The sequence below is a fragment of the Amyelois transitella genome, chromosome 2 (assembly GCF_032362555.1).
Source record: "Amyelois transitella isolate CPQ chromosome 2, ilAmyTran1.1, whole genome shotgun sequence".
Classification (NCBI taxonomy): domain Eukaryota; kingdom Metazoa; phylum Arthropoda; class Insecta; order Lepidoptera; family Pyralidae; genus Amyelois; species Amyelois transitella.
In genome coordinates this window covers 7,504,818-7,515,397 of record NC_083505.1, presented here as the reverse complement: position 1 = coordinate 7,515,397, position 10,580 = coordinate 7,504,818, and the positions used below count along the sequence as shown (strand labels likewise).

The following is a 10,580-nucleotide window of genomic DNA, read 5'->3' as shown; positions in this document are numbered from 1 at the left end:
ATAAATATTAGTAAGACATAGTTATTATATAATTTTTTATAATTCGACTGATCTAAATATAACACACGAAGGAAAAAAAATAATAGGGTAAAATGGACAATATCTAGGTAATAAGTTGACGATTTAGATTGGAAAAACATGTTGAAAATGTTTGCAATAATATCAACAAATTCACTTTTGCATTGTAGGTACAAACATGCCTGAACTACGACCACAAATGCAACTGTCATAGCTTTTTTCTTCTATTCGGTTTTTTCGCTAAACAAAATTAAAATACTTAGTCACTAATAACGTTAATGGATTTTTGATACAAATGTCCTGATTTTATTGATAAACATTATGTGCAAAGGACTTTCAGCGCGAGCGTAGGACAGTTGGCGCGGGCACGAACATGTTTCAGGATAGAAATGAAATTGATGAACTTTTCTCACAGCAATAATGGCTTTGGCACGTACCAACATAATTCCCAGCAAAACTTCCTTGCGGAGCCACGCCTGCCTCTAGGGCTGAACGGTGTTTATGTGTAGCTCGTTTTGTAGTTGCCTAAAAGGACCTCTTGGTTTTAGGATTATTGAGAAAATCATCACCTAGGTTATAAACTAGGCAAATAGTTTGCTTTTAATCTTAGAAAAATTTAACTGAGTTACATTCAAACCCGGTACCTCTCACTTAAGAACCGGAAGTCACCAAAGCTAACGGATACTTATACCCAATTTTAGTTTTGAGATTTTTCAGGATTAATGATATAGGTAAGTGTGTGTTATATCCATAACTAAAATATTTATACATATAGTCAATCGCGGCATCACTATCACTACTTAGTAAACCTTTACTAAGTAGTGATAGTGATGCCGTATGCCTAATAGTGTAGTAGTATTAGTACCTACTAATACTACTGTATACAGTAAAGCGCATCATTCCCGCGTAAGGGACAGATGCTGTATAAATAAATAAATAAATACGGGACAAATTACAGATGCTGTATGTATGATGTTTAATGTATGCTTAGATCTTTAAAAGTACACGACGGATTTTTATGCAGCAGTTTTTAATAGAGTCATTGAAGGTTTACTCTAGTGAAAAATAATAGTATAACAGGCAACCCTAGAAGAGACACATCAGCCTTCAGTGGCGTGGCGAGTGAAGAAGCGGCGTCCAATATAAGAAGAGAACAAAATAGGTTTATGTCGGATACTTTGACCATTCAACCGTAAAGTTAGTTCGCTGGCGAGTGACGACCTCATATCCTATATCCTCGACCTCAAAGGATGACTATAATAAATACTTTCTTGCAATAATCTAGATGAAGTACCTAAGTACAGGTCTTTGTTCAGCAGTGGACATTATTTTATATACTATATACCTATCGCCACTATAAGCATGATCTGCATATTATCTATGATTTAGAGGATACCTAAAGTAATTTCATATCTTAGCTTCTAGTGGCCAATAAAATTTCATTGTAAAAATGATACACTTGATACTTCTTTCAGGCGAGGTGTTAACAACCTGTCACTATTTGATTCAATTATCTATGCTATCATATTATACACACTAACATTTGACGTAATAAATAAATATAGAATTTAAATGAATAGAAAATACAAAGAAAGTCCAATTATCTGTGCTAGCGGCAGTCCAGTGTGGTACAGCGTTTGTTCAGAAGGTCAGCGCGTTGATTAGCCGAGCGCCGCCAGTAAAGGCCGACCACAGTGCGCGTTTGTGAGCCCGGATGCTGTTTATAATGCAGATATGTGTTTGCCCAATCGGTGCACGCTACGTTGGCTATATGGCATCGTTAATGCGGCTGGCGTCTCTTTGCATACGCAAATATAGGGCGGCGGTCCGGCGCTGATTAAGCGGTGCAGCGGTGGTCGCACGGGCTTCATTCCCGCTGCCTGCTTTGGATACACTGACACTTGATTAGTTTTCTGACTTGCATTTGTTTTTAACTATCCGTGGCTGGTGGCATTGCCATGCCTATATTTTATCCGTTTCCATAGCTATTTGATTGTCTTAAAATCAGTTATGTCCAAACTTAAACAAGCTACTTACACCCTATAAAGATCTCTTCGTGTAGTACGGACGAAGGTCAAGTCAGATTTTTTGCAATTGTATGTGTATTACATAATAAGTTATACATATATGTATCTAAATATAAATTAATGCTAACTATATTATTCTCCACTCGCATTTGCATACCCAATGGTATCGATAGTGTAGTAATTGACAGCAGGTCTCCCGAGCCAGGGCTCCGGTCTCGCTGGCTAATATTACTTGCTGCTGACCACTACACGCCTCTGTCTACCGTCAATACTTGATGACCGTCTACGTCTCAAATTAGGCAGATCATCACTCCGACGACTCCGCAAACCGAATTTACAATTGATGGCTCCTAACAGAATTGGTAATAGGTCATTATATCACAAAATTATGTTCTCAGATCGACATTAAATCCTAATGTAACATTAAAATAAATTATGAATATTTTATTGAAGACTTCTTTACGTTCTTTGACACTAGTACCATGGTACAGTTCCATGATGGAACTACATACTTACTTCACAGGCGAGCACATTTGGATAGTGCGAAAAATATGTTAAAGACGCGGATATTGCCGAACCTGAAACCAAACAAAAAAGTCGTAGAAGCTAGGTTTTCGCGAAGATCAATTAAAAAAATTTATCATAACTCAATCAGTACATAGATACGAGCGACGACATGCGTGTATGTGCAGTGAATCGATTAAAACTTTCTACTTTCCATGTTCTGCGCCCACATTAATGGAAAATCTCAACATTTCACGGTCTCCTCTCCACTAGAGCGCGTAAAGAAAGCGGGTTAGTATTGCAATTAATTGAAAAACTGTCTATATTTACAGTACGTGATGCACACGCGGTGTAGTTATGGATGCGTTTGTGCATGACCACATCGGATCTCTTGTTTAAACTTAAACCGTTGCAAAAAGTAAGTAGTTAACAATTTGGAAGATTAACAAATTAGTAATAAAAATTACGTTATTGAAACGTTTGTCAAAGATAAACTAAATTGCTTTGGAAATAGGTATAACATATTAACATATTTCATTTATGTCACTAATCTTGATCAAATGTTTACAAAATTGATTTAAGTAAAATTAGACTTAAATTTGTATCTCAGAGCTGATTAATACAATAAATACTGATGTTAAAACAAGTTCATCATAATTAATTCGGAACTAAATTATTATCACATTGTGCCATTAGATACTTAATCTAGGAATAAAAAAGATTTAAGTTACAAATAGAGGAAACTTATTTATAATATAAATACGAGTATTTATTAAAATATTAGCTATTTATATGTAAAATTAGCTAATAGACATAATTAGGTTAGGTGTGAAAATAACGTCTATTAGCTGCCGAATAGTTACATATTATTTTTCGTTCTGTTTTTTGTATTGGATACTTGTTACCAACCTATTGCCTAATATTTTTGCCACGAATACCTCGCCTCCCTATGGATATTATTGCGGGAAACTAGCAATTAATTATTGAGTTTATATTGGACATAAATAGCATTTAAAATGAAACTAATGACTGTGTAACGTCTTTTATTATATCTTACAATACTTATTAAATTAAGTATATTACATACAACCGTAGTCACAAATAAATAAATTACTTTAAATAATTTACTGACATAGATTTGAGAATGAGAATGGACGACCCATCGGTCTGAGAGTGGTGTCCAGTTTGTGGACGGTACTTTGGTTTGAGGTTATTTTGTTTAGATGATGCAGTGGTGTCCGGTGGCGAACAGGCGGCAGAGGCGCGGCGGGCAATGCCGCGCGGTGTCGCACGATGCCGCGCGGCAGGGCGGCGACGGCGACGCCGGGGTTATGCGCTCGCGGTCGTCTGCTCCGCATACAACCGGTAAGGATCCACTCCGCTTGGTTTCGCTTGCCTCACCACATACAGATTGCGCCTTCGAATTAAAGACTAGAATTAAAATACATAACAAATTAAAATAGAGCCTATATTCAATAAATTTGAATCAACTTCATAATTTAGTTTTATGGAATAGTATGGTAGTTACCTATGGTGTCCATCTGCGTGCACTTGGAAAGTAGTTTCACCATTGCTACCGTCGTGACTGAATAGCTTCTTTAGGGCAATGATTCCTGCAATCGTCAGCGCTACCTTACTGGCGATGAGGGCCTTGCCGGCAATGGCAGCTAGTGTCTTCAGAGCCATACCACCAACTATGCTCATGGTTGTAAAGATACCAAGTAACAGATAAGGCAGCACTTTCTTTCCTAAAACAAATTTGATCAAACGATTTACATTTTATTTAATAATTTTAATTTAGCTAATGACACATGTAATATGTTTATTGACATACCTCTGCCTCTGCCTTCTGACGCGAGGTCCATGGATATGGTGTGCGAGTTCATCAACTGCTCGAATTTGGTACGTAACATCGTGTCAAGTTTGTCTTCCAGTGACATTCCGGAGTAGAAGCGAGGCTCTGCAATCGCAGAGGGCGCGTCTGCCTGCTTCACCAACGTTAGCCCGTCCGCGAGTTGAACGCTGTCCTGTATAACACAAGAAACTATTACAACCCACTATCCAGAACACTAATCCAAACTTTACACAAGCACACACAATATTCACCATTTCTACTGCTCTGGTCAGCGCCGTCAATGCTTTGCCCTTTAGACACGTCGAAAACTGTTTGTGTGCACTGCAATCGTCATAAACTTTTTGTAAAATTGTGAACTCGGCTGATGGCCACCAACTGTCTTCGGATCTTCCGCTATCGATTTCGTTTTGTGTCTCATCTTCCATGTTCATGACCCGGGATCTCCTCCCGTGGACGTGGCTGGAAGCAACTGCCACGCAGAGAACTGACACGATGGTTATCCGGAAAGGGTTACACATTTTGTTTGAAGTTCCACACACTGCACTAAAAACTAAAAATCGACGTGTACGAGGGTGGTCTAGCGGCAACTGACGGGCAGTGGAGCGGGTGAGAGCTTATAACTGTGCGCCACTTGGTCGTCGAGCACCACCAAACATCCGCTATTCCGCACCAATTCTCCACACGCGTACTTATGTAACTGAACTTGAAAATGATCGAGAACCATTTTCCAAGCAAATTTCTCCAATAAAATGCACGGCAAAAAGCGAGACACATATCTGTTGCCGATTGCACTCGATGTTGCTCTTCATGTTTACGTGTGTGTGAAAAGTGCAGGTAATTACATATGAGTTTGCGTGTGCTGCAGGAACCATTCAGTCCCACATTTCACTCACGGACGACCGGTTTCAGTCTATTCGACATTTGTTTAGAATATAGTGCGAGCATAATTTCAGCCTTTATCGGCGTGTGCGCAAAGTGCAAGGTTGTTTTGCAAGTCGGCTTGGGTCGCATGTCTGCAGTATTTCTAAGAATATAACTTATATTTTGCCAATACATGCACAGCACAGTATAACAGGAACTAAGTACGTTTATTGCCACAAAAGGAAAGTAAAAGCATTGAACTGAACAGCTGTGTCCAAATATTATAGATCAAAATATAAATTAACTTTACTGACTCAAAATTATATAACACATATTTGATTTTTATTATCCTCTCCTGATAATTGTCCAGGTGACACCCTTCCTGAAAAGGTGCTGGAGCTTCGCTAATATCCAGAGGCAGATTAATAAAATCTAGAAACCGAGAGCCTAGGTATCCAGACGAGAATCGTCTCGTCTCGTCTTAGGTACCTCCGTGCCCCTGTAAGCAGGAAAACGTAAACGTAATTAATTAGTAGATTATTCGGCAAGTATTGAGAGAAACAAGAGATAAAGCAGTCATTGGCGGGCCCCCGGATCTCCCCAGTAGTTCCTAAGCTACAGCTATTAAAGCGGCCAAGATGTTTATGAAACAAAGGGATAAAAGAGGACGCTTTAAAAACATTCTCACCATGTCCTTATATACTAGAATTTTTGACACCCGAACAAACAAAAGGGTGCAATATACTTACATCTACTCGTATTTATGCATGTGTCGAAAGAAGAAAGTATTGATGAAAAATATTTTTTGTTTTATAAACGGCTAGGTTTCATTAAAGTTAAGCTTCTGATTCAAGTTGTTCATAATTATTAATGGCCCTTATTTTTAATATACCTATTTTTACAAACTTTTATTTTTAAATTATTGTTTCATTTATTTTATTTAGTTTTGCCTGTACCGATGTTTGTATTTTGCAAGCTAAATTTGACCAACTGATTTTCATGATACTTAGATACTTTTTGGCACAGAGACTGACAAAACTTTCAGGAGCTACATTATAGACTACTAGGTATCAAAAATTGGTTAAGTGATAGGTTGACAGAAAACGTAGCATCTTCAACCGTATTCTGAGCTGGGTTTCTAGGTTACACCATTAATTATGTTGAAAGATTAAAAGACTAACATGACGGACTTTTGACCCAAACGTCATGTTGTATTTATTGTGAATTTTTTTTCCGAACATGTGTGTTTCATCGACTAGGTACTAATAATTTTAATGATTGGTGATGAGTTTTGGAGTGTTACAATAACATACATAGTCCACGGATTATTGTAACATGATTCGAAATATCCGAGATAAAAACAAGGTAGGTACTTGCTTAACGTGCGCGTTTAATAACTGTATTATTTATAAATGTATGCGACGCGAAAGTTTAACAACAACTGTTGTATATAAAAGTAGTTCCTTCCTTGTTATGTATGTTATGATACTTTAAGGTATAGGTATATCATTCCAATCTTTACGCCTTACGGGGACAGACTTAGACAGAGCCCGCAGCCTCGCAAAGACTACAAGGCCAAATATAGCTGTATGGCTTATTGATATTACAAATTTGTTTGTTACCTACCCAGTTTGTCTAGCGGTCAAAGGTTGGCGCGTGCAAGCGCTAACCAATCATGCGAGATTTTTTTATTTACATGAGCTAGTGGTGAATCCATTATGGACAGCCTGGATTATTACCCTCTGATTACTCCCCCTCCACGTAGCGCCGGTTCCATTCGTCAATGGTATCCATTCGGATCTGCCGCTTGACGAATGAGACCGGACATCTATCGTCAGCCCTCTTTCCGCCTGCCGCCCGCCCGCCTTCCCATACCGTCAGCGCTGCGCCGGCTTTCCCATCGTGCTTGCTCCCATCCGTATAAATGTGGAGCTGCGCGTGCTGCTGCTCGTCAACCTGCGCACGGTCTTCCAGGCACGAAAGTCCGGTCCGAACCTTCCAGCCGGGTGAGGCGCTTCCAGAAAGTCGACGGGTCTCTCTATCTCCCGGTCTCCTACCACTCGCCGAGATATACCCTTCTTCACTTCGTGAAGAAGCTGCCTCCTTGATCCTCATGTCCAGAGGAAGCAGTCTGGTGAGTAGCAGCGCCGCGTTCAGAGAGACGGTGCGATACGCTCTGACGATCTTCTGTGCGAAGCCTCGCTGCACCACGTTTAGTTGCTTCTACACCCCCAGCTTGTGCGTGGCCGATGCCCACACGCTAGATGCGTACATGATGACCAGCTCGACCACCGCCACGTATATGGTCCTTATCACCTCCGAGTTCAAACCCCAGCCAATCCTGGCCGCCCTGAACAGCTGCTTATATATATTTAACGCCTTCCGGCATATGTTCGCCACATGGGCGTTAAAGGTGAGCTTGTTGTCCAAGGTGAGACCGAGGATTTTGATTTCCTGGGTCATATCAATGGATACCCCGCCCATGCTCAGAATTGGAGTGTCGTATTTAAGTTTGTTGGTGAGCACCATTGCCTTTGTTTTTAATGGAGCAAGCCTCAATTTATTTTCGACTCCCCATCTTCGAACATATTCGAGGGCTCCATTGGCACGTCCCTGGACTTCCTGTGCCGTGTCCCCGGAGAATACGAGGACCACGTCGTCAGCGAACGCTTGACATGACAGAACATCTAGCCCCACAAGCAGCGGGTCCAGAAGCAAATTCCAGAAGGTCGGGCCTCCTATTGACCCCTGGACACATCCCTTCGAGGTTGCGCTGACACTCTCCGCTCCTATCCCCCAAATAGCTATCAACTATTCGGCGTAGATTCGGAGGGCACTGCGTCTCCGCCAGTCTGCACTTAATGGCCGGCCACCACGTGTTGTCGAAGGCTCCCTCTATATCCAAGGATACCATCAGAACGAGTTTTTTATCTTTAATCCTCTGCCTGATGTGACCAGGACATAGAGGGAGTCCTCGGTGCAGCGCTGCGGCATGAAGCCGTAGTGACGGCAGCTCATGTCGGGGAGGACGTGCCAGCGAATCCTCGCCATTAGCATTTTCTCCAAAATCTTACCGAGCACCGGTAAAAATCCGATAGGTCGGTAAAACTTTGGATTTGCGTAGTCATCCTCTCCCGGCTTTCGCAGGACGGCGACCACCGGCGATCATGCGAGATTGGTCTCGCTTGATTTGTGGATTGGTCTAATTTTCGCAGTCCATCGAATCAAATTGCCCGAGTGTTAAAATTATGCGTAAGTAGTAAATTTAAGCTTTAATAAATTATAATTTAATTTTGTGCTTAAATTAAAGGGCGGTATACTCTCGCCGTTGCTATTTTCGGTATTTATAACATCAGTCTCTAAACTACTGTCATGCAATTACCATCTTTTCGCTGATGATTTACAGATATATTGTCATTTTAAAGAGAAACACTACTTGACAGCCATTGCGGAGATGAATGCGGAACTTGATCGGATTTCTGAATGGGCGAAGTGTTATGGTCTTTTGGTTAATCCTGTCAAATCTAAGGCTATGATAATTGGTACTTATTATATGTGTAATCAAATCAACATTGATATACTGCCAAGCCTGTACTATAATAGTTCTTCAATTGAATTCACCAAATCTGCAAGGAACCTTGGTCATACTATAGATTCAAACTTGCAGATCTCATTTGCGCACCATTCTTACTATTCCTACCCACAAGACTTCCTTCTACTCTTTTTCCTTCTCTGCTCATGCTGTACGACTGTGGAATTCCTTACCGCATGATATTCGCGATTCCAAAACTCTCTCTCCATTCAAACGACAAGTTAAAGACTATTATCTCTCCAAATAGACTTATATATATATTGGTATGTTTGTTTATGTAGTTTATAACTGTCATTTGTTTAATTATTCCATGTTTAATTATGTAAGTATATAAATATAGCATGTATGTTTAGTTAAATATGTTAAACGTTATTTATGCACACGCCATACCGCTCTGAAATTCATCTTTCCTCTCATGGGTCTGTAGCGGGAGCGATGATTCGGCTCGACCGCCACCAAAGGGAAGATCTTTCGCCAGGCTAGGTGTTATGATGCCTGGGGAACCGCGGCTCCGACGATGTTGTGTCGGAGGTTGTATATAGCTCCAATCCGTGAAATCTCTGAAATCGCGTCTTAGATTCTTCGCTGCTATTGGTTCAGCGCGTCAATTTCTTCGCGATGATTGACAGTTGTTGTGTGATTTGATGTTGTTGACGAGTGGCGTAGACATGTCGCCACGGTACTCCCCCCCAAGACCGGAGGTCTGAAGTCTTGATCTTGCTGTGCAATCTGTGCTTCAGTTGTAGCTTGCAAGTGCCAGTTGTCTTCCAGTGAGTCGGAAGTTGCTCGAAGTCCTAGTGAGTCAGGAGTGAGCCGTTGCGTTGCTCGTAGTCTGCGGTGAGTCGAGACAGTAGAGAGCGAAGCCGACTTGTTGGCGCCGGGAGATATCGTGCAGAGCTGCCACGCTGGAGAGAAGAGCGGCCGGCGTGGGCTGCGATAGATGCGTCGGTCGCCGAAGTCGATGAGAGTGAGTGCGGGTGGAGACAGGACCAGGAAGCTCGGTAAGTCGGCTGCGATTGACCTGCTGCGATACCCAGTTGCTGGCTTGCTGTGAGACACTGCTTTGATTGGAGATGATGATGAAGAAGGTTGCTTCCAATCACGTCGGGGTCACCAATGTAGCGGGAGCGATGTTTCGGCTCGACCGCCACCAAAGGGAAGATCTTCCGCCAGGCTAGGTGTTATGCCTGGGGAACCGCGGCTCCGACGATGTTGTGTCGGAGGTTGTATATATAGCTCCAATCCGTGAAATCTCTGAAATCGCGTCTTAGATTCTTCGCTGCTATTGGTTCAGCGCGTCAATTTCTTCGCGATGATTGACAGTTGTTGTGTGATTTGATGTTGTTGACGAGTGGCGTAGACATGTCACCACAGGTCTACTGGAAGACATTTCTTTTGAAATAAGTAGCACCTTTGTACTAGAATTATAGTAATAAATGCTCCTGTATATAATTTTGTGTACATAAATAAATAAAAGTATTATTAAGTTTTATCGTTTAAACGCTCACCTTTATCGACATGACATTTGACAGAACTTCTTGGCAGGCACCCGAACGTCATGTTGGTTGTGCAAATTTTTCCAAAATGTGTGTTTGATCAACTATTAATGATTTTTAGATGTTCGTGGACAATTATGAGTGTAGGAAAGTTTTAAAATAACGGATTTAGCGACTTTTCATGTTGACCCAAAAAGTCCCGAGAAAAGTACCTACAGCTATAGTAG

General features: G+C 41.2%; 1 protein-coding gene across 2 annotated transcripts; it reads right to left on the bottom strand.

Annotated features, from left to right (window-relative positions):
- Positions 1–3,670: 3,670 nt before the first annotated feature.
- LOC106133584 (uncharacterized) lies at positions 3,671–4,927 on the bottom strand. 2 transcript variants are annotated; one of them, XM_013333366.2, is made up of 4 exons: positions 4,656–4,927; positions 4,384–4,576; positions 4,078–4,297; positions 3,671–3,966 (listed from the first exon to the last, which is right to left on the bottom strand). In XM_013333366.2, exons 1-4 carry the CDS (start codon positions 4,920–4,922, stop codon positions 3,879–3,881), a joined length of 768 nt encoding a protein of 255 aa, XP_013188820.2. In that variant the 5' UTR covers positions 4,923–4,927; the 3' UTR covers positions 3,671–3,878. The 2 variants fall into 2 exon arrangements, with proteins under 2 accessions (XP_013188820.2, XP_060802881.1); XM_060946898.1 differs by having other exon boundaries at positions 3,849–3,980.
- Positions 4,928–10,580: the final 5,653 nt, after the last annotated feature.